General features: G+C 39.1%; 1 protein-coding gene across 3 annotated transcripts in view; it reads left to right on the top strand.

Annotated features, from left to right (window-relative positions):
• TENM3 (teneurin transmembrane protein 3) overlaps positions 1-24,704 on the top strand; it is a 657,699-nt gene that overhangs the window by 190,739 nt on the left and 442,256 nt on the right. For all 3 annotated transcript variants that reach the window (XM_062213567.1, XM_062213565.1, XM_062213566.1), the window contains exon 3: positions 7,034-7,312. In XM_062213567.1, the coding sequence (XP_062069551.1) occupies positions 7,034-7,312 (279 nt within the window). The remainder of the gene's footprint in view (positions 1-7,033; positions 7,313-24,704) is intronic.

Here is a 24,704-nt window from a genome sequence, read left to right as displayed (position 1 = left end):
TTAATTTTTTTAAAATAGAGTTTTGTGAAGGGACTTAGAAGTAAAGATTTGTACCTTTATTGAGATTTCCACTGCATGCCTAGTAGGGGTAGTCTATTTAAATATTGAAAATTTAATACAGGGTTAAAGAGTTTGGACTGTCCCAGAAAATATGTACTAGGAAATAAAACTACATGTATCTTTATTGCTCTATGGTGTCCATACCATTTTGCAAACACAGCAAAGAAGTAGGAGGGGAAGGGCACTTTAGATAAGGTGGCAGGTGGTGCTGAGTCCACAGTGCCTGGGAAGAAATGTTTGCCCACCTGGTAGTTTTGTGTTGTGTTCAGCCCATGAAGAAATGTCATTCTATGCCTGAAAATAAATAACCCCATTTACACTCACGGCAACCAAGGAAAATGAGGCAGAGATTATTTTATTTCTGTGTATTGCATGTATCATTGATCCACTTCTCAGACTGTTTTGGGGGTTGCTACTGTAGAAGAAATAGATGGTTATTTCCCTTTCAAATAATCCATATATCATGAAGGAAAAGTGAAGAACTGAAATGGGGGGAAAACAATACTCTCATCTGTCTCTCATACTTCATTTCTTTAAATGAGGAAAGATTTTTAAAACCCAGCTTTCCCAGTAGTAGGTAATTAAATTTCTGATTCTTAAATAGGAACTATGGAACTCCAAAGCAGGAAAATGCATTTTGAAAAAAAAGATAGGCTTTAATTTTTCTTTAATTTTAAAATTCTTGAAATAATTATCATGCAAAGTAAAAATCCAAAATTGTAAACCAGGGAGCAGGCAGTGCCTGGGCTTAACTCCCAGCTCTGATTTCTGACTCTGGCTTCCTGCTAATTCAAATCCTGGGAGACAGTGGTGATGGCTCAAGCATCTGGGTTCCTGCCACCCGCGTGGGAGACTTGGATCGCGTTCCCAGTTCCAGACTTCAGCCCATCCTGGCTTCAGCTCCGCACGGCCTCAGCTAGTGTGGGCCTTTGAGGAGTAAACCAGCAAATGGAAGTGCTTTCTCATTCTCCCTCTGCATCGTCAAGTAAATAAAAAAACTTAAAATACAGAAAATAGAAAATTATCAATTTTCTTTGTAACCCCTTCTAAACAACCCACGGTAGCAATTATATGTCCTTCCTCACCTTTAGGATCAGAATTTATATCATCTGTTGGTGCTCTTTTTTGTTTCAAAAAGTAGAGTTGCCTTATACACAATGTTCTGCAACTCACATTTTTTGGCTTAAAATATATGTAATGGGCTTCCCTCCAGATTTGAAGATAGATTCAAACGTTTTCTGTATGCTAACCACAGGATGTCTCATAGCATGGCTGCATAACTTATTAATATTTACCTTTTACGATAAATATTTGGATTATTAAAACTTTTGTGACAATTGCATAGTAAGTACCTTTATGTGTGTGTGTGTGTGTATGTGTTTAAAAGATTTATTTATTTGAAAGGCAGAGGTAGAAAGAGAGGTCTTCCATCTGCTGGTCCACACCCTAATTGGCCACAACAGCAGCAGCTGCGCCAATCTGAAGCCAGGAGACAGGAGCTTCCATCAGGTCTCCCATGTGGGTGCAGGGACTTAAGGAATTGAACCATCTTCCACTGCTTTCCCAAGCCATAGCAGAGAGATGGATTGGAAATGGAGCAGCTAGGACTTGAACTGGCACCCATATGGGATGCCAGCACTGCAGGCGGTGGCTTCCCCTGGTATGCCACAGCGCAGGCCCCTGTATACATATGTTTAAAGTTAAGTGATTTGGGGCTAGCACTGTGGTGCAGCAGATTAAAGCCCTGCAGTGCTGGCATCCCACATGGGCACGGGTCAAGTCCCAGCTGCTTCACTTCTGATCCAGCTCCCTGCTAATGTGCCTGGGACAGCAGTGGAGGATGGCCCAGGTACTTGGGCCCCCGAACCCACATGGGAGACCCAGAAGAAGCTCCTGGGTCCTGGCTTCGGATCAGCTCAGCTCCGGCCATTGTGGCCATTTAGGGAGTGAACCAGCAGATGGAAGACCTCTCTTTCTGTGTGTCTTTCCTCTCTCTAACTCTGTCTTTCAAATAAAATAAATCTTAAAAATAAAGCTAAGTGATTTTATCTCCACAAGATATAATTCTAAAAGTAAACTTTATGAACCAAAGAGTATTTCTAATTTTAATGGGAAAAATGTTTTATAAGGAATAAAAGTAGCATAATAGAAGGCAAAGAAAAGAAAAAGGAAGAATGAATTTTAGAGAAGGCCCACAGAACCAACTGTTTTTTAAGAGAACATTGAATCTTATTTGCCCCCTAAATTCAGTATCCGTGACCTCTGTTCCAACCCCTCATTGCAAACACTGGGTTCTTATTGCAGTCTGGTATAAAAGACAAGCAATGGGTAACAACTGTTGGTTAGGACACATAGAAATTGGACTCTTCGTGCACTGCTCATGGCAATATAGAATAGGACAGCCATTTTGACAGTCTGGCAGTTTCTCAAAAGGTTATATGTAGAGCTAACATAAAAATGAACACATGTAGACAGGCAAACACTTGTACATGGGTGTACCTGGCTGCATTTCTGTAGTGGCAAAAAAGTGTCCATTGACTGATGAATGATAAATAAAATATGGTATATCCATAAAATGGCATATTACTCAGCCATGCAAAAAAGAAGGCTGTACTAACTCAAACTGCAGCATGGAAGAACTTTTTAAACATTATGCTTAGTGAGAGGAGGCCCTCACAAAAGAGTATACAGTAGGCTCTCCTTTGCTTGACATGCCTGGAACAGGCAGAGCTATGGAGAGAAGTAGGTTAGTGGTGGCCTGGAGCTGTGAGGAGGAGGGAGCAGAGTGGGGAGGGGAGCTGGCTGATAACTGGTAGGAAGTGATTAAAATGTTGTAAAATTGATTGTGGCCGCGGGTGCCAAAATCTACGAATCTGCTAAAAACCATTGAGCTGTGTTCTTTGAATGGGCATGTTCTATAGTAGTGAGCTCTATTTCTGAACTGTTTATTTTTAAAAAAAAAAAGCAGGGGAGAGGGAGGGGAGGAGGGAGGAAGAAAGAGAGAGAGAGAGAGAGAGAGAGAGAGAGAGAGGGAGGGAGGGAACCAAATGTAAACATTGGAGCAGGGAGAAGCTGCTGTTACCCTGTGCCTCTGGGTCCAGTCTCCGTGCAGTCTGTTTTCAGCTCATCCAGGAGACAGTGCATGTCTTGCTTGTTGGTGAGCATCGCTAATAGCAGCTTTGAGGAATCCTTTCTGCTCGGACCAGGCTGTAAATACCATGTGAGAACGCGGCCAAATAGTGCAGCGTTTTTCTCATCCCCTTCTTTTCTTAAAGGGGTAGTTGTGTTAGGTGCCCAGTTCATCTGAAGTATCTTTTCTTAGGGCATCCTTTCTGTTCTGTCAGGTACCCTCACTCACTTTTTTTTTAAATATGAAGTTTTGTTTTTTGAAGATACAACCTGTGTAGGTGGTGTTTATTCAGTTCTTTATATAGATTTCCAAATTTACGAGTGTCCTAAAGCAAGCATGCCTGATCTGATCCAAGTTAACTTTGGGTTTTAATCACAATGAATTCCACCCCCAGGTAGACTTTGTTCTTTCTATAATTTACTGTTTTGGTCCTGTTTCAGATTGTAATGGGAAACTGTTGTTGGCTCTGCTGATCAGGGTTAACAAAATCCAAAGTGCAGGAGATAACATTGCCAGTTATAGTCAAATAGAATAATATCAAGACTGTAAATAACAGAGAGGAAAAACTAAGGCAATTATGTTAGAATTATTTTTTTAAGGAGGACACAGTCTGTTTATTGAAACTATTCCAAGTATGTAAATTGGCTCTCCACCCAAGATGAAAAATAATCTCTTTTTTATTTTTAATTTTTATTAGTTGCAAGAGAACAGATTTCATGTATTTCATGGGTATAGTTCTAAGAAGATGTTAGAGTTATTGCAAGGAACACACACCTTTGCAATCTGAAGAAACCATAGAAAGTAAGAATGAGTTGTTCCTTCCTTGAAGCAAAGCTGACCCTAAGCAGGACTGTCAAGTGTTTAGCTTGGCCCCGGGGGATCTGAGCTGCCTTGGCCTGCCCTCCTCTTTCCTACTTTGCCTTCAAGACCTCCCCACAGCCACCCCACCAGAGCCCAGCCTTCCCACCTGCCCCATGCCTCCTCAGCTGTCTCCTCTTCCAGTTGGGAACTTTCTCGCCATCTTCCCTGTGTTTTCTGTAAAGACAGCCTATGTAGCTAAACATTGCTAGCTGGTGGGAATAACTTGAATTGACTAATGTATTCTAGTTCAACAGTTAGATTTCCCCCCAAAGGTATTTGCATTGAAACAAGAGATCCTAAAAGCAAAAGGCCTCCACCAAAGAGGAAAATGGGCAACAACAGACTGAAACACCGGGACAGGTCTAGGGTGTGGATGTTGTTGAATGAAGCCAATGACAGGAGCAAAAGTCAACTTTGGTGGTGTGACTTTCGAAACTTTTTTTAACGTGATCCATTCCCCAACACTCACATGACATGCTTTCTTTGATTGTTGATTACCCTTGTCAAAGCATTTATTTTTAAGCCTTTTTTTAAAATTTAGCCCTTCTTTATGGTCATCATATTTACATAAACCAAGTTAGGACAGCCCTGAAAGAAGATAGAGTGGTAACGCGATTTTGATGGAGGTGGTGAGTGGCTTCAACCAGGTTTGTGCAAGGTGCAGTGTTCTTCCTTCATGGGAAAGAAAGTAAACTTTTTAATTCGGCCAAGAGATGTGACAGGGATTCCTGCTGTGGTGCTTGCTTTCTGGCTTACGTTTCAGAAGCAGCTGTACATAGCTGGGAATCACTGTGAGACACTAGCCGCGGCTGTCGATAGAGTTTGGGACACACATTCGGCGCCTAGGGATGATGCCCGGGATATTGAGTTGCAGAAGGGACTGAGTTTACGAACTCGGAGAGCAAATCAAGACTCTCGTATTCTGCTTCCTTCACCTCAGAGATGGCAAATAGTGTGAAAAGTCAGTAACTTGGGAAATGTTTCCAGTTCCAGTTCAGAGGTTAGAAAGGGAGTTGTGCTATCTCTTCACTTCTCTCTTCCATTTGTTCTCCCACGCGGGATCCACCCCACATGGAGGACAAATGCACAGGGTCTTATGTTTTTCCTCTTGAAGAACAATTTTGTATTCTTATTTTGAAAAATCAACCAACTTGATGGCAAAAGTTAGGTGTTCTAGAGTCCTTACCCCGTTTTAGACACGAGATGTAACTAACAGTGAGCAAGCTCTTCCCCAGCATCCCCATGAACTACCCACGGTGACACTGCTTGTCTGCCTGTGCTTTCATCAGCAGAGTCCACACTGATTCTTTGAAAGCACTGGCAGTACCTTGGAGAGCTTGTCTGCTTTTTCGCTGTTCAACACTCACTCACTTTTTCCTTGATTCTCTTCCCTGGACATACTTGTTGGTTCAGATCCTTACTCACAGCTCTCTGATAAGTGCAGTTTGATTTGCAGCTAATTGTAGTAACTGATTTTCATTATTTATGAATGTCTTTGTCAGAATGCATTTGGAAGTTTGACTGAGATAAAGCTGACCCTAACTTCTGATATGACCACAGCAATAAAGCAATTAACCACACTAGTTAAAATGTGCTGAGACCCAAAGGGTGCTGATATCTTTACAACCAAATATTTACTGTGTTGTGTACTATATTTGATTTATTTCCTAGAATATTGAACATATTTTATCACAAATCATTTATGATACTCTTTTTAAAATGTAATGTATATTTCTCAGACCAGCTAATTAACTTTAAAATGTTCATGCATTTCAGAAATAGGAGAAAGAAAATTAAAAGTAGCAGTAATATAAATGCTTATTATTCTTAAAAGGTCTGGGTATCAGGTGGGAACACTTAAATCAGTCTTGTATCCTACTATTCTTTACATGTATTTTGATTCTAGTCAGTATCTAAATCTCATATTCTACCATGTCAATAAGAGACAAGAAATGGAAAAGCCATATGTGCATCCTACAAGCAAATATTTTTCTCACTCTTCATATCCACAGTATCATAAAATGTATGTGAAATTTCAAGAATAAAAACAGGATTGGGAAAGCCATTAATAATAGCGGTCATTTTAAAGTGTCACCTAATTTAAACACTTTTGCTTTAAGTTATTGCAGTGTCATGAGTTTTATTATGCTCAATTTATTAGTAAAGGCCTGCAGAGTTCACAGCCATTTATTTTTCAGGGAAGTTGACTTTATCATTAATTTTTAAATACATAATACTCCCACTCCCACTGTAGTTTTAGAATGCACTTTATTTGCAAAAATAGGTATATTCTGATCAATACAGATGTTTCCAGGTGTGGTTTTAAAAGCAGAAAGTTTAAGTAGGCATAGATGTCCCAGGTGGGCTGCAGATGTTACACTCCATGCTCCAAAATTAAGCATGCACACACATGCACACACACATGCACACACACAGGACACAAGTTCATAGTAGTTGCTAAGTTAAAGTAGGAAGACAGAAGACCACTGAGCTAGCTCTTGTTTCTACTTATCAAGTAACTTATTCCTGGGGGAAGGCCTTGTCTTCCAAAGAACAGACATATAGGTAGAAAGAGGAGTGACTTTGGTTTAGTCCTACTCAGTCCAACTCAGGACAATTCTGGTGGCTTTCCACATCAGCTAAGCTCGATCCTGTTGTTAGTAGCCATTGCTTTCTCTGGGCTTGGTTTTCACACCTGTGCTCCTTAACGTGCCTGTTTCACCAGAGGTGCTTATGGGCTTTCACAGGTGCCAAAGATGCTCGAAGCCCAGGGTAGGCAGGGCAGCCATGCAGCCCCCACGCTCCCATGTGCCATATGCCATGTGACCATGTGCTGTGCAGGGCGAATGTAAACACCTGGGGCTGACAGCTGAAAAGCCTGCATGCTTGACTGTTTCAGGGAAATAGTCTTTAAGAAAAAAATAAAAAAGAATGTTAATCATGTACTCACTAGCTGTTATATCTTTTTTTCCCCCTAATTAGGACAGAATTTTACCCTAAGGCAGTTAGGAGTTTGCGAACCAACAACTCGAAGAGGACTGGCATTTTGTGCGGAAATGGGGCTCCCCCACAGAGGTTACTCTATCAGTGCAGGGTCAGATGCTGATACTGAAAACGAAGCAGTGATGTCCCCAGAGCATGCCATGAGACTTTGGGGCAGGGGGGTCAAATCAGGCCGCAGCTCCTGCCTGTCCAGCCGGTCCAACTCAGCGCTCACCCTGACGGACACGGAGCACGAGAACAAGTCCGACAGTGAGACCGGTAAGTCACACTTTTGGCTTTACGATGGCATTCAGTGCTTCTATGTGTTTTGGTTGACTATGGCGACATGTTTTCCTTCCTTTCTTCCTCTTATCTCTTTATCTTTTAATGTAGCAGAGCCTCTCCCCCCCCCCAGAAAAATTGCCCTTGAATAATGCATTTTATTTTTCCCGGAAAAAAAATCAATATTCAACATCATATTGGTAAATTATGCAAGCAGTTTATGATGTGTTCGCTGGAGTTTTGAAAAACAGTTGTGTACAGGAAAAAAAAATTACCTTTCTGGACCATGTCACCTGTTATCCTCTGAGGAGTAGCAAAGCAAGTGTTGATAAAGTTTACCCCAGAGCCTGCTTACAATCAAAGATGTCTTTGTAGATTCCTCTTGAAGATACCTTAAAGAAGTTGCAGAATCAGAATGGATGAGTGAGCACACAGAATAGTTTATTAACAGGGCTCGAGTGATTGAAGAACACATTTGATCATGCTTTAAACTTACTAGTTGATGAGAGCAATTGAAATCTTGGTAAAGAGGGGGAGTGTGGCCTTTGATGTGCCTTGGGGACGGGATTACTGTGCAATTAAATCCACCCACAGAACTTGGATTTTAGGAAAACATCGGCTTTCCATATTGTAAGAAAAAACATCTTTATAAATTATCAGGACTCCTTTCCTATTTATTACCAGTGCAAGATAATTTTAAAAGAGTTAATTTATATGCAAAAGTAAATTTAAGAAGCAACATAATTTTTTAGTCAGTGCTACTTCTAAGGAAGAATCGGACAACAAACAACTTTTCTCCTTCGGCTTTTGACATTAACAGTGCACTCGCTACTTCCGTCGAGTTATTAATGCTATGCATTTCCAGTATATCAAAGAGCAAAGAGAAAATTAAAATAGAAGTATCACATGGCATTTGAAAAGACAGTTGTTTTTTCATTGATGCTTCATCTTATTTATTGAGCAACTTTGTCAGTGTTTCTTTGTAATAGAAACACAGATCCATGATTAGCTTTGACTTTCAGCTGGGTACAACGCAGTGTGGTGTTGTACCTTGTGTCTCCCTCTGCGTGTTACTCATTTCCTCTGTAGTCATGAAAAAGTAAGTCTAATTTAAACCATCAGAAACAACTTCTTATGTAGAACTCTTTAGTGCTTTAACCCACATCAAGATTGATTAATAATATACACTCCAATTCTTCATTTTGGATTTTGTTTCTTGGTGGAGGCTGGCTTTATTCTAACCCAAAACAAGAAGGAAGGACTTTCTTTTTTTTAAATGAGTCTTAGAATCCAGCTACCAACATTTTCTTCTGCTAATCTATTCACCTTAGTAAATCCTGTGTTTATATCAATTTTTATAGTAGAATCAGAAGTCACTAACCTTAAGTGTATGATTTGATATAAATATTGCTTCCTGTGCATTTGTACTTCACATGGAACTTCTTGAGCAGGTACTCATTCAAAAGTAGCATTTGGCATTTGATTTTCCTTAAATATACAATAAAATGTGTGATGTTATAAGAAAGAGGAGGACACGGCAATATCATGCATTCAATTCTGATTATCTGCATCGTGGAAAGTCCATATCTACCTCTATTAAGTATTTTTCACATAGGATCAGCTTGTCCTTTGCACCCAGATCCTTGGTGGAATTTCTTTCTCTCGGTTAGCAAATGCATCTTGTTACAGATGTAAATTGGTAAAATATAAATTAATTTTAATATTTTTAAAATTACTCTTATGTTTCTACTATAACGACCCCCTGGTGCATTCCCAAGCGCATGGTACTTCTTTATTTTTGAAAGTGTGGAACTGCATATTTCTTAAGTGTAATTGACAGTATATAGTATCCAAATTGTTGGGAGGAGTTTTGCACACCACTGCCCTTCTTCATTTGCATGGATTATTATTAACTAGAAGGAGGAATTTTTTTCTGAGGGAATCACAGAAACCTTGTTCTTAGGGGGAAGTCAGGGCAAGGAAAGCTGCTTTCATTTCTTCAAGCCGTGGCTATGAGGCCGAATGGTGAGAGACGAGGAGAACAGTCAAGGGCCTTGCCTTGAAGCTCAGAACATTTGGCAGCATTTGTTGAGAGTATGCAGGTCAGTTAGGAGTGTAACGTGTCAAAGGCAGTGTTTGTTGACTTTGGCAAAGTGATGACTTAAATTTGTGTTTATTCTTTTTTCCTGATGTTTAGTTGTGGTTGCTTTGTGAAACAACATTTTGATGGTCCAAGAATTACTAGTGAGGTCAGTTTAAGCAGGCAAAACAAAAGAGAAAATAAAATAGATAAATTCTCTTAATGAATACTGGATGTTTCACATTGTTTTTAATATGTATGCCCATAGGAACGTTTCAGATTAATCTGTATTTTCAGTATTTACTTAGAAGAAGCAAAATTTCATTGAAATATTTAAAATTAAGATCTAGGGAAGCATAATTTTCTGAGATACTTAGCAAACCTTATAATTTTGAATTCTGGAATTAAGTGAGCAGTGAGGATTTTTTTCTAATATAAAAATATTATGTTTTATAAAAGTTCCCTAAGCTGGGTTATAGGAAGAACTAAAATTTGCCATCCAATGAAGGTTCTAGCATCTTTATAAACATCCAACACCTTTATAAAGTTCCAAAACTAATACATATTTTCACTTTCATTACTACTTCCAGTCAAATATTTCTAATGTAAAATTACTAAAAGAATTTGATTTGCTCTTCGGGTATTCTCAATTGTTCTAGCTTTGAAAGACTGTTGATTTTCCAATTGCATTTTCTGTTGACTTCAATTATTTTTGTTGTCTCATTGTGTTCATTTTGAGATATGAGATGGCTTGAGATGTGTCTATGGAAGGTCTGTCTGTCATCACCAATAATTGAAACATGAAAGACATGAACAAAATAATTCACCAAAATGAAACTAATTTTAGGCAGCAGACACTGGTTTATTTTCATCTGGTTTAACATGTGAGTTTTTGTTGATGTTTTTTGAAATAACTGTGAATGAGGCTGTTTTCTCTGGGGAAAAGATGTTATCCAACATTTGTAAAGTTATGCAAGTAGAATGCATGATGTTCTAGTTACAGCTTTAAAGAAGAGTTTGGTCACTAAAAGAGGTTAGGTTTCATTTATTTATTGATAAAGAAGCCAACAGTTCAAGTTAAGAAGGTGCTAGAATGGCTGTGAGGCTTAATGAAATTTTGATGGCGTGAGCATCCCATGAGAGTGAAAGAACATTCGGACCCTGTCACACATCTCCCGTGTTAGCAGAGTCACAACAAGTGGTAAGAGTGTTTCTTTGGCAAAACTAACTCATCACCAACCATGGCAGTGTGAAGTTAGAAAGAATCTTGAGGAAAAACAAGTGTAGTAAATTGAGTTTCTTATGGAATTGCAGATGTTAATCTCATTCCTGCTTAGGAATGTGGGAGCAGTCCTGTCTTGACACATGCTGACACGCCATCACTGTGGTGTTGGGAGTCAGCTCCCGGACAATGCAAAGTGGGACAGTGATTTGTGTCCACCAATCAACAGCAGTTCTGGGAAGCTGTTGAAAGGTTATACTGTCAACGTGGTGGTATGCTTTGGATTATATTAGGTATCTTTCCTGTCTGATTCATTGTTAAAAGTCCCCCACCTGAATTCTGACTATCCAGCTTTGCACGTCATGTGATCTTTTCAAATACCTATGTAAATGTCACAGTGGACTTTTTACTTTTTCAAAGTATCAATCTTTAAGAATGTCACCATGTGTAGTTGTTTCTGCCAAGCGTGAAGTCGTCCTCACCGTCCAGCAGTGTGGCCTTGATTCAGAAAGCACCTGTCAGGGTGCACATTGTTTTACTCACCCGCCCAAGTCACCCAGAACAGAACTCGCAGACTTTTCCATCTCTTCTGCTACTTTGTCTGTAGTGGTCTCCTGTGGGACTCCCTCAGCTTGCTCCTTCTCCTGTTCTCCTTGACCTTTTGATGCCACTTGGCATCAAAAATCAAATCAGACATTGCTGGAGAGTTCACTGAGGGCAGTGGTTGGGAACAGGTAGAGACAACCTACTTGCTTTTGTATGGACATGACCACCTGCTGGTTATGTCACTTGGTCTTCTTGAGCTCTGGAGATACTAGTAAGAAGGGCTATTAAGAGGAATAAATCAGTTCAAGTGTCCTTACAGTAGTGCCTCCTATCTAGTGAGATACATGTAAGTGTGTGCTCTGATTATGACTGTTTGTACAAGGTGGGAAGTCTCTCCAGCTTAAGCAGTTATGGAGATGACAGTATCAAGTGCCTGCATGGGTTTGGACCACAATAAATGCCCCTTCTCCCCTGCCTGCCGCCCCCTCCTTGTTTACCCTCCCTCCCTCTGCAGTCGTCAAGGCCTTGTCACTGGGCAAGATGAGAGGGAACTGAAGCTTTCCTCCAGAAAAGGCGCTAGTAATTTGCATAGTCTGGAATTTCTGTCACCATTATGGACTCACTTATTTGCCTCGAAAACCCCACATCCTTTTTAATTTACTGTAATTAAATGGATGTGGACTGGAAGGTGCCGACAATTAGTCTGATGGCTATAAACTTCAAAGACTTTAGCCTGCTCCTTCCCTTCCTGGCCAAGGGAAATTTCCCAGGTAGCATTACCCTCAAAGGCGTGTTCCTTAGACAGCCAGTCAATTAAAAGACAATTTAACTGATGCTCATCAGTTCACACAATAAAATAAATCATTCCTGGAAGACTTTATTTCTCACCTGGGGTCTTAGCCTTGCACCTGTTGTAGAATTCCACGCCTGCCACACTAATTGTGAAAGATACTTAAGTATTCAGGGCTAATTTAGTTAACAAAAAGGGGAGAAGAAAGTGCACTCATTCTAATATAGTAGATACTGCTTTGCTCAACTGAAGCACATTTCTTGGAGCCAATTTTTCTTGTCCTTTGAAATAGCATTTTAATGTTCCAGTTTCTGAATGGAGAGGTAAGTCTAAAAGTTGAGTTACTGTACTTTAAAAGGAAAAAGATACTCCGTAAGCCAGTTTGGTAAACTACACTGTTTACATGAACCTCTCAACGGAGAACGTTGGCTGTTCTGCAGTGTGAATTTTCATGTCAGGTGAAGTATTGTTCTCTGGGAGTGTGAACAGTACAAGGTCTTCTCTCTCTGAGTGACTGTGTATAGGTAAGAGAGGAAATGGAAGGACTTGCAGCTATTCCATTACCAATTAAACTGTAGAAGAGTTGGGAGAAACCGCTAATGGCACTGGAGACCCTGGTAGGTGACACACTTGTGATGCTTCCAGCAGTGACACAGATGGCATTTCTCTGCTGGCTCTTTCCACAAAGGGAGTAGTATTTGGATTTGCTGAAGATAATTTGAGGAAGAGGCATACTTCTTTGCCTCAGTAGCCTAATTTCATCCCTTCAGCCTTCTCCATGAGCCTTTCTTTCAGCCTACTTTGGAAATGATGGAATTCCAGTGCTTTAAGAAATAAATGCCATTTCAATGTTATTCTGATTTTATGAGATTCTGTTACACACACTAAATTATAACTTGCATATAAATTCCATTATGGGCCCTCTTCTGGCATGTAATGGTCAATTCTGGCATGGTCTGCTGTAATAAATTACATTTTATGTTTTAGTTGCTGTGGCATGTCAAAAATAGCAAAAGTAATATTTTCATGTGCTTACTAAATCAAACTCTGAATTAAAGGGTTGCTTTGCAAAATATAGTCAAGTAGTTTATAATATATGAAAATAATTATATTGCCTTGATATATGTACATTTACAGTTTCAGTTGTGACTTCTGATTCTTTGAGCAAAAGCGTCCATGTTTCATTTAAGGTTGAAATACATTAGCTTCATAGATATGTATAAATCACCCTTGAGCAGAGTTAAGTTCTAATTTAAATAAAATTTAAAATAATATATAGTTTTATGAAACTAGAATTAAGACTTATAGATTTTACTGCCATTATTGTTATTCCTCAGTATGTGTACGTGTTTTTATTTCTTCCTTTCTAAGAGGATTCTCAGAAAACTTGGCACTTAACTATTCTTCACATAGATACTGCCTTTTCTATGAAACTCAACTTGCATTTTAAGTATTTTTGTTCAAAGTGTATAGCATCTGTGGTATCTCCATTTAAATTCTAATGTTCTTTTAGTTGTAAAGTGAAATCAAAGTGAAGCATACTATGCACATATCAAAACTGATGATGTGTGCTATTTTGATTTTTGAATGTGTTTTTGATAGCCTTGAAAAATCACAGCGGTAGCAGTAAAATTGTTTTAATTAATGAATTGAACAGCAGTGAATGCTGAATCAGGCTTATTGATGTAATTATCACTGAAATAGAAAAAATAAGTGTTAGTCATACTACCTAAGTTTATTTGCCATTCTGAGGGTAGTCAAGAGTTTGAAGAACAACTCACTGATTTTTTGTGTGTGCTATTTAAAGAATATTCTTTTCATAGCAATTCTGTTTATTAATGTTGCATACATATATAATTTTCTGTGTGGAAACCTGATACATTATGTACTGAGTAGTTTGAGTGATAGTTTCACTATCTTGAAATTTTCGTATGCGAATTGGTTGAATTGAGATAGCTTTCCATCAAGAATAGACTGTACATAGAGTGAATGTAAAATATATTTGAGTGAATATTAAAATGAATGCAAACGCATATAAAATTGAGAAAAAGGCAATTAAGAACATCTGATGATTATTGCCTTGACTTTAAATATTATTATTTTAAAACACACAGAAAGTAAAAACTGAATAAGGTTTACATGTGACTTATTAAATTGATTCCTTATTTAGTATATCAGCTACATCCTCATTTGATGAATAATAAATGCCAAACATTGTACCAGGTGCCAGAAAAAATAGAAAATGATTTGAGATGTAATTCCTGACCTCTATAAGCTTATAGGCTGGTTAGGCAAACCGGTAAGTGCACATGAAGTTAGAACTTAATATGGTAAATGTTATTACAACAGAATATGCAAAGTCAGCTCAGCACAAGGCAGATTATTGCCAGTAGAGTGGGGGACGGAGAGGAAAGAACGTTTCATAAAGGAAAAAGAACGTGGCATTGGAACAGAAGCTTAAAGCATGCATAAAAATAGAAGACAGAGACAAAGCAGCAAAGGATGGTGTGTAGGATACCAGGGACTGTTCCAGAAACCACAAGTCATTTGGCTTCCAGAACCCATGATGTTTGAGGCTGCCCAAGTAGGCCCAGAATGCATCCTTGGATCTTCGTGGAATTCATGGTTTCCTGGAGATAATGGGGAAGAACTAGAGAAGGTTCATGTAGAACAACAATGCGGTCATATGTACAACTCAGAAAGCAATGGAGAATGTTGACTGCTTAAGCTCAGTGAGGACATGGTCTTGCTCACCGTTGTGTCTGAGCTCACTCTGCCTCACCCAGTATGTGAAGCTGGAAATAAATGATGTTTTGTTGAAGGAACAAATAAGAAGCAAAATGGCCAGTTAGGTAGTATTGTAATTATCAAGGTGAGAAAGGGAAACCCATTCAAACAGAGGGTGACTGATAGGTTGCGTGAGGTAAGGCAGGAAGCAAGATATTGAAAAAGACTTCTCCAACGTGGGTGAGTGATACTGTAATCCAAGATGGAGGGTAAAGTGTATTGTTTGTGGTAAAGTCAGTGGTTGAGACTGGGATTTTGAAGTGTCTGTGAGGCTTTGAAATTCAACAATTGGACAATTTTTATATATACACACACATATAGGGAAAAATTCAGTTAGGTTTTATTTAGGAATATTCACTTTTTAATCTATATGACTACAGTTAAAGCTGTGGGACACAATTAAACCTCTCTCCAAAAGCAAATAGAAATGAGAGAAGAAGAGAGCTAAAGATGGAATCCTGAGACTACTGAGCAGAAGGGTGTAAAGACGCACCAATGAAAGCCACAAAGAGAATCTCGCACGGAGGCAACAACGGTGGAAAAGACGAGTTCACAGAAGACAGCTCAAGGTGTGATCAGTGCAGTCAAAAGTCTCCGGTGACATGCCAAAGATATCCTTTAGACGGCCAGATGTAGTGAAATATTTGGTGAAATCAAGAACCCATGTCTACAGAAGGTTTGGGGAGAAAGTAGATTCTTTTTTATTTTTAATTATTTTATTTTTTTATTTTTTTGACAGGCAGAGTTAGACAGTGAGAGAGAGAGAGACAGAGAGAAAGGTCTTCCTTTTTCCATTGGTTCACCCCCCCAAGTGGCCACACTGCGCCAATCCGAAGTCAGGAGCCAGGTACTTCCTTCTGGTCTCCCATGTGGGTGCAAGGCCCAAGGACCTGGGCCATCCTCCACTGCCCTCCTGGGCCACAGCAGAGAGCTGGACTGGAAGAGGAGCAACCGGGACAGAATCCTGCGCCCCAACCGGGACTAGAACCCGGGGTGCCGGCGCCGCAGGTGGAGGATTAGCCTAGTGAGCCGTGACACCAGCCAAGAGAAAGTAGATTCTTATCCAAACGTGCTAGTTTATTTTAAATAGTTTTATAAAACTGTAAAACTACAGTCGTGTATCTCCAGTTTAATGGACATGGCAGGCATTGATGCTCAGAGGTTAAGCTGCCTCTTAGGATTCCTGCATCCCACATCAGGGTGCTTGTTTCAAGTCCCAGCTCCACCTCCGATACAGCTGCTTGCTATCACACACCCTGGAAGGCAGCAGATGATGACTCCAGTAGTTGGGTCTGTGTCACCTACATGGGAGACCTGAATGGAGATTCTGGCTGCTGGCTTTGGTCTGGTCCAGTCCCAACTATGAGGGCATTTGGGGAGTGAACCCATGGATGAAAGAATAGCATTGCTCTCAGTGTTCCAGGGACAGAGAAAATTTTATTTCCTTTCCTTGATTCTTGCTGTTTGTCTATGATATCCTTATGTTTATACGTGTGTGTGTGTGTGTTGCACACACAAGAACACTTCAAGTTCATGAAGAAATTGAAATAAAGTATATTTTGGTGCAAACAGGGATCCACGCATAGTTTTTACATAATACTTATTTTCATGAAAACCCCTTGAATGGATTGACTTTCAATTTTTTTATTAAAGTAAACATCTTTTAATTTCATTTTTCATAAACTTCTTGAAGTTCTCTCATAGATGTCCATAATCTGTGCACAAGGTGGTTAGTTTAATAGCTAGAAAATGCTTATCCACCTTAGTAACTATGTTATCTGGAATGATTTTTTTGCTTAATAGCAAAATGCATGTTTATAGACTTAACATTATATCATCACTTTTTATTTTTTCATGAACTGTCAAGTACTATAAAAGATTATTTTTTTCAAAAAATATTCAAAAGTAGGCCAAAGAAACCTTGCTGTAATGTTCAATAGACATAGAAATAGGTTATAAAAATCCAAAGTGGTAATTACTATCCGCATGTTAAAAATTTGGGAAATTGTGACATTGTGAAACACTTATTCAGACTAAACTGGTTAATATCAAAGTAGTCGGTATGAAGAAGGCTTCCAACTGGTTTGTACAGGAGTGTTAAAGTTCACGAAGAGGGATCTTAAAATTTTGACATACAGCAGATGGAGAATCCTAGGGGATTTGAAAGTGCTTGAATGAAATGTCAGTTGCTGCTGAAAACAAGTATGAAACATTTCCTATAATGGACTGTGTCTCATTTCCTGTGACTAGAGTACCATTGTAGAGATGGCAGGGTACAGAGTGAGCTTGTAGGTGAACCAAATGGTTTAAATGAGCCTATTTGAAGAGTGTAGTTTCACATAATCGCTATAGTTTTTTTTTTAAGAATTTAAGCATTATTTGTAATTATTGTCTTATACTCAGGTAAAGTGATAGCATATAAGAGACAAATCAAGCCAACTTAAGACTAGAACATGAGTGTTTAAATTCATACCCTTAGTTTATGTATTTTAATTACTCAGCATTACATACTCATTGAACACAGAAAAGTAGATGCATAATATTAACTTGTTTCCATATTGGTATTTATGTTTTTTCTCTCTATGGGAATATGTATTTTTTAAATGAAATTTTGGATTTTATTTGATATTTTTCCACAACATACTGTTTTTTCCATTGTGTGTGGTTTATTGTAATTTGATGTATCTACTACTTTGGGACATCTAAGCTATTTGAATTTTTGTTATAAATTATTTTGATGGAGTCAGTGAATAAAAAATTTAGGTTAGATAAGTTTAAGAATACAATATTGTGACTGTAGTTAATAGCAATGTACTATACTCTTGAAAATTGCTGAAAAAGTGGATTTTAAGTGTTCTGACCATAAAAATGATGAGAATTTGAGGTAATAAATATTGATTAGCTTAATGTAGTCATTCAACCATGTATACATGTTTAAAAAATATTGTGTTGTACTTGCATATGATAATTGTTGATGATTTTTATTTATCAATTTACAGTAATACACTGAAAATGACCAACTGTGTTATAGTAGCTATCCTAGTAGCTAAATTTTTGCCATATTACCTTAGCGTAAGTTCTTAGATCTGGAATTTAAGAGCCAAAAGTATCTAGAATTTAAGGTTTTTGATCTACCTTTCACAGTGCCTTGCAAAAATAAACTTATATCAGTTTATACTGTCACCAAGAGTGTAAAAAAGTGCCTTTTCCCAGGAGGCATTTACAATGGTGTTGCGAGGCTTTCCAGTTTTAGGCAATTTGATTGATAAAATGTAGTGTCTTACTGCTGTAACTTATGTTCATTTGATCAATGGTTTGCATGTGTTTTCATGTATGTGGGTGCCATTTGTATTTCGCCTCTGTGAATTGCTGACTCATCTGTGCGTTCTTCTTTGGAGTCTGTGAAGAAATGATTCTTACAGTCATCAGGAAAACTGAGGGTGAAGATGCAATTCGGGGACGGCGAGCATTGACCTCGCCTTAATTCCCCTTGTGTACACGCGGCCTTGATGAGATAGATTTTGTGGCAGGAGGACCCAGGGTGTATACAGAGTTCCTCAGATGTGTGCCTTCTGCCCCCGCACGAAAATGTGGCCCCCGAGTTCAGCAGGACACTGCCTGCCTTTAGCGCTTGCACAGGTTTGACTGCAAATTCTAGGTCCAAGAAAATCTCCATTTACTCCAGCCAGAAATTCCAAATTCATTTCACTAAGTTTCTGTATCCTTATTAAATAATTTTTTTAAAAAACCTATTACAACTGATAGTAACACTAGGGGTTAGATTTATTCCTGTTAGTCCATAGCCTGTTTGGAAAAGGAACAAGAAATAAACAAATATATGCATAGAGTTATACATAGATGTGAATATAGTGTGGTCTCATTAACCCATTGTCTTTTTGTAAGTTTTTAGAACTTAATCATTTGCAAATATTTTTCTGTTTGATTCTGTTTAAAGAATTTTTTATATAAGCAGTTTTTGTAGAATACAGTCAAATAAATGATATAAATTACTTATGGGTTGTTTATACCTAGAAATGCTTACCCCTGGAGCAGGCGGCGGCTTTACCTGCTACAGCAGTCCCTCCATCTGAATTTCTTAAATGTGGTGTGTAATGTAAGAATTTAAATTTATTTTATTGACACAATCCGCTTTTGTCAGTGTCATTGAGTTTTTAGGGCATGCTTCACATGTTTAATACATACTAATCTACTTAAATTTCAGCAGTAAGACATCAATAAAAAAACTGCTGTTAAATCTTTGCAAAGAAGAAGGGAAAGATTTGTGAGATATCTTATATAAATAGTATTTTTCAGGTACCACTAAATTCAAGTTTGACGTTTTCTGATGGATTTAGAATGCCAGCTAAAGATAAATATTTTTAGGAATACACAATTAGCCACAAGCAATTGTAATATGTAACCTGTAGGCATTGTAAAAAGAATAGTAGTAGAAAAATAGATTTAAATAGTTCATGAAAGTCATGTGTAATGTCAGTGGCAGTTATTGGGATCTTTTTTTTTTTTCATTTAAAACATAAAGCATTTATCCTGCAAAAGTCAGAAGGTAAGAAGTGCATACTTTGTGACTATCCTCATAATAAATATTTTGAGAGCTGTTTTAGGGAATAGAATAGATCCTTTGCTGTGAAGCTTACAGGTTTGGAAATATGGGGCTTTACAAAGAGGAAACATTTAGAAGACAAAGCAGCTAGACGAAACAAGTTGGGGAACTGCACACTGAGCAGAGAAAGGCAATGGGCTTCAGAAAAGGAAAGCTGCTGCAGAATTTGTAGAGTTTGAGCAGGGATTGGAAAGCTAGCAAAATATATTTAAGTGTAGAACAGTGCTTGCTTATAATGGAACAAGTAGGAAATACTTGCGAACAGTAAAGGGAAACAGTTGTAACATTCTAATTGTAGCGTCCCTTGTGGAAGAATTCTCTGGTGATACAATAGAAGTTGATAGTTCAGTGGAATCCACTTAGGAAGACCTGTAAGTGTCAGGGCGAAAGGGATAAGGTGGTCTCTGTGGATAATGACTGTCCAGCCCATGTCTGAGAGCAGAGTTGAGACATGGGGAAAGTTGATGGATTAGCAAGGAGAACTCGAAATTTATGGACCAAGATCCTGAATGAACCAGGAAGGTGTTTTAGGGAATAGAGGAGGAAGTGGTGGGGTGTTGTGATGTGAGGCAAGAAGACTTAGCAGTCCCAGATGGCTCCGGTCTTTGGAGCACAGAACCTGTGAAAACGTTGCTGTAGGAAGAGACAAGGAAAGATCACGGAAAAACAGTTAAAATACAATATCTGCTCATGCAGGGTTGCATGTTGTAGGCCAGGAGAGTTCACCGTATGGCTTGTGGGCTAGCATACGAAATGTGAAGATTTGGTCAAAACTCAAAAATAAATATGGACTGAAGCAAATGTAATGATTGTATTAGAGAACAAGATAGATAGTGAGCAGTAGCAGATTGAATTCAGACTTGAAAGAGAAAAGTTGTTTCTCCAAGTTTCCTGAGTCATCCCTTAGAAAGGGTGTTCACTGATCACTCAGTACCCAACACAAGTGCTGCATCACAATATTCCGGTTAACTCCCACATACTCCGGTGCCCTAAGGTGCACTCATTTGCTAGAAGAGTAAGACCTTAAGGGTTGAAATGCAGAGTCGGAGAGTATTTTGTCCCCACGCATTTTAGTCATGCTCTGTCAAATCTCAAAACAATCACAACATAAAATGGATTTCCTGTACAAGAGTAGTAATAAATCATGTTCGTCTTCTACCCCTGAGTTTCTGTCCTGATGAAGATTTTAAGTCAAGATAATTGAGCTATGTAGATGGCTTGTTAAAAGCACAGCAGATGCCCCAACACCGGGCCTTTCTCAAAGATAAAGAACTACAAGTGCAGTAGCTCTCTTACTGTCAACATTTACATCTATAATGGTCTCTGTTAACCTCCTGGTTTCGCCATTCCTAGATTGGGTGCATTTATTATTTTATCCCAAAGTTTCAGGAGATGAGTGCAGAAGGTCAGAAAGGAGGAACAGGCTAGAAGGTATTTGCTTAGGGTGTTTCGTATCTTCAGCTAGAGCCATCCCCAGATTGATCTCTAAATGGGGTAAAAATGGTTGAGAAGAATATTTGGCAGTGACAGTTTGTACTTTAGGAACAAGAACATTGCCCACAGATACTTGTGAGTCCTCGTGACTTCCCCATATTGTAAGTACTGTGTACGGATGTATAGTTCATTGATAGTTGACAGCTGTCAGGCAAGATTTCTTTCCCTGAAGAAACATCAGAAACAAATGAGAGCTTAGGCTGACCCTTTCCATGAGATAGGTTTCTCATCCTACTTTAATTAGAAATTTTCACCACAAAAACTCTTTAACTTCAGCCAATGCTGATTCTGCTCTTCAGACATCGTTCCCTTAGGGGACAATTTGGGTTCTCTCTGAAGTCCTTTGACTTCCCATAGAAAGTATCATTACTGTAGAGTAGCATTTTGAAAACAGTTATTTTGTAACACTGACCTTTCCAATGATAATTGTTAAGGATTTGGGATGTGAAGGTTGTATTTATTGTTCTTCAGAAAAATCATTATATGAGAATCCAAATGGCAGAGGAGAAGTTATTAGAGACAGAGGCAGTGATACTTGGATTTTATTGAGCACTTACATAAATCTTTACAGTCACCCTTGGAGGCTAGTGCTTAGGACACACAAATATTAAAGGACAAAGCCAGGATTTAAAGGCACAGTCTAATTCCAGAATCCCCTGTAATACACTGCCTGTTCTTGCATGGAATCTGTTGGTATCCTGACAATAGCAGAGAGAGATCCCCTGGGAAAACTTATCTTTTTTTTTTTTTTAAGGAGATGCAAAGAGCCTTATAAATGTGAATGCTGCCACATCACCATGAACTTCTCTGCAGTTGAATTTGTTCAACACACCTTGGTTTAAGATATAATTCTGGGGCAGGTGCTGTGGTGTTGTAGGCTAAGCCTCTGCCTGTGGCGCCGGCATCCGTTATGGACAATGGTTTGTGTCCGCACTGCTCCTCTGCCCATCCAGCTCTCTGCTAATGGCCTGAGAAAATAGAAAATGGCCCAAGTACTGGGGCCCCTACACCCATATGGGAGACCTGGAAGAAGCTTCTGGCTCCTAGCTTTGGGTTGGTCCAGCTCTGGCTGTTGTGGCCATTTGGGGAGTGAATCAGTGGATGAAAGACATTTTACTCTGTCTCTCTCTTTTTCTGTCTGTAACTCTACCTCTCAAATAAATAAAAACTTAAAAAAAAAAGTTCTGTATTAAAAGAGCTTCGCAGGTGCAGTGGTAAAGTACTTGATTAAAAGTTATAAGACTTAGTGTCTTCTCCTGGTTCTATCATTAATTCATTGTTTTACCTTGACCAGTTCAGCCAGTGTCTTGAGTCTGAGTTTCTTCAAACTGTGTCTTTTTTATTGAAGAAAATTTAAATATGATTTGCTATTTTTAAATTATTCATTGTTTTATCTATGATTAAGATTACAAAGCTAATTTTGCAAATTCTCTCTCAAGAATTTCCCTCAAAATATGAAGTCATATTGGGTCAGTGTAGGTCCAGCCAACTGAAGATGTGAAGCATGAAAATCTAATAATCCTCTTAAAGTGGCAAGGAAAATTTGATTCTTTTTTTTTTTTTTTTTTTTTTTTGCAACAGTGAAACCTAATCCAAGTTTCCCTTGTGTCTGTGTGTGTCTAAGTGTGTGAAGCCTGGAACTGTGATCCTTGAACTAACACAACATAAACTATTCCTACACAGTTTTGTAGCTTTCATTTTGTTTTGACTTTTCCATCTATATTTTTGTCATTTCAGTTTCCTAAAATAGATTTGTTTCAGTGCTAAGAGTTTTATTTAAGTAAAAATTAAATTCTATGATATTTTATTAAGTAAGCTTATAAAATTTGCTTAAAAATTTTTTGGTGAATTCCTTACCATACCTGGCAAGCAGGTACTACATTAAATAGATGAATAAAAAGATAACTAACATTACCTTTTAAACATTTCAATCTGTTTTGTTTTGTTTTGTTTTGTTTTAAATTTAATGGGGGCTGGTGTAGTGGCGTAGCCAGTTAAGCTGCTGCCCATATCACTAGCATCCTGTATGGCCATAGGTTCGGGTCCCAGCTGCTCCACTTCAATCCAGCTCCCTGCTAATGCACCTGGGAAAGCAGCAGCAGATGACCCAAGTCCTTGGGCCCCTGTACCCATATAGGAGACTCAGATGAAGCCCCCAGCTCTTGGCTTCGGCTTGGTCCAACCCTGGCCATTGCAGCCATCTGGGGAGTAAACCAGCAGATGGAAGATCATTGTCTCTCTCTCTCTGTAACTCTGCCTTTCAAATAATTTTTTTTAAAAAATTGTGCTTATTTATTTATTTGACTCACACATAGAATAAGCTTGTGCTGGTTCATTCCCCAGGTGCCCTATCAGTTGAGTGGGTGGTGGTGGCTGAAGCTGGGGCCTGAAGCTGGATACTTGGAACTCAGTCCAGGTCTCCCATGTAGTTAGCAGGAACGCAGGTACTTGAGCCATCATTGTTGCCTGCACATAAGCAGGAGGTTGGGATCAGGAGCCAGAGCTGGGAGTTGAACCCAGCAACTCCACTGTGGGATATGGGCGTCCTAACTGGTGTCTTAACCACCAGGCCAAACACACACATCCCTCAATCCTTTTAGAAAATATATAATTAAGTCAGTTTTGACAGACAAACAAGAGTTAATGTATTTTCTTCCAGTCAGAGTTTTCAGAGAGAAAGATTTGACATGGAATATATACTTTGGTTAAACTGTAGTCATATTTGATTTCCACGTATCAATGGCTGTGTCTTTCTTGAGATACTACAGGCTCTTAAAACGCAGTCTGGTTCAGTTTATTGTTTCAGTGGAAGAACATTCATGTGATTATCAGCTTGTTTCTAGGGGAAATGATCTCTTCAAATCAATTCTGCTTTATATTTCTAGCAGACCTGCCAGATAATTGAACATCTTCATCATACGCCTGGCACGGACCTTGTGAGACACTTGTTCTGTTCTCTGTAAGGAAGCCTAGAGAGACACAACTGCACTAGATTTCGTGGTTTTTCTAAATTCACTTGTATCTGGGTTTCATTAGCATTTTTCCCCTGCTTTTTATCCCAAAGTCTTGGTATGAAGTGGAAAGATGTTGGGCCTTGGCTTCGTGTCATAGTCATTCTTGTACTTGAAGAACAAGACTGTTACTCTTTTTTCTCAAAGCTAATTAGCTCCAATATTCATTTCTTGATAAGTCAGTCCTACCTGCTAGCTCTAATCATTTTTACTCTTCACTGAGCTTTCCCCCATTCACCATGTCCTGTTCATTTGTGAGCACCTCAAAAGTCTCTCTCTCTCTCTCCTCCCTGCCCCCCAACATACACACACATTCTCGTGTGTGTACCAGCATCCCTCTTACTGTTTTAATAACACTAACTCCACATTTCCATTCACAGTCATCTCTAATGTCTGTGAGGTGTCTCAGCACCGTGCGGTAAAGCATGGTGTTGCCTAGCGCAGGCATTTGGCACAGCAATTGGGAAGCTGCTTGGGATGCCCACACCCCATCCCATATTTGAGGGTCTGGGTGTGAGTTCTGGCTCCATTTCCAATTCCAGCGTCCTGCTAATGCACATCCTGGAGGCAGCAGTGAAGGCCCAAGTATTTGGGGTTCCTGCCACCCACGTGGAGACCTGGATGGTGCTCTGTGCTCCTGGTTTCCGCCTGACCCTGCCTTTGGGGAATGAACCAACAGATGAACAGGTGTCTTTGTCCATCTGTCTCTGTGCCTCTGCCTTTCAAGTACAACGTGCTGTTTGGCTCCAAAACATGTTCTCTGTGGCTCCATCTCTGTTTATGGCCTCTTTATTCAACTCTGACCCAGGCTGTGCTGTGATTTTACTGTAATCCTTGG

Source organism: Lepus europaeus, chromosome 16 (genome assembly GCF_033115175.1).
Source record: "Lepus europaeus isolate LE1 chromosome 16, mLepTim1.pri, whole genome shotgun sequence".
Classification (NCBI taxonomy): Eukaryota; Metazoa; Chordata; class Mammalia; order Lagomorpha; family Leporidae; genus Lepus; species Lepus europaeus.
The sequence above is the reverse complement of the archived record's forward strand: the minus strand, read 5'-3'. Positions and strand labels throughout refer to the sequence as shown.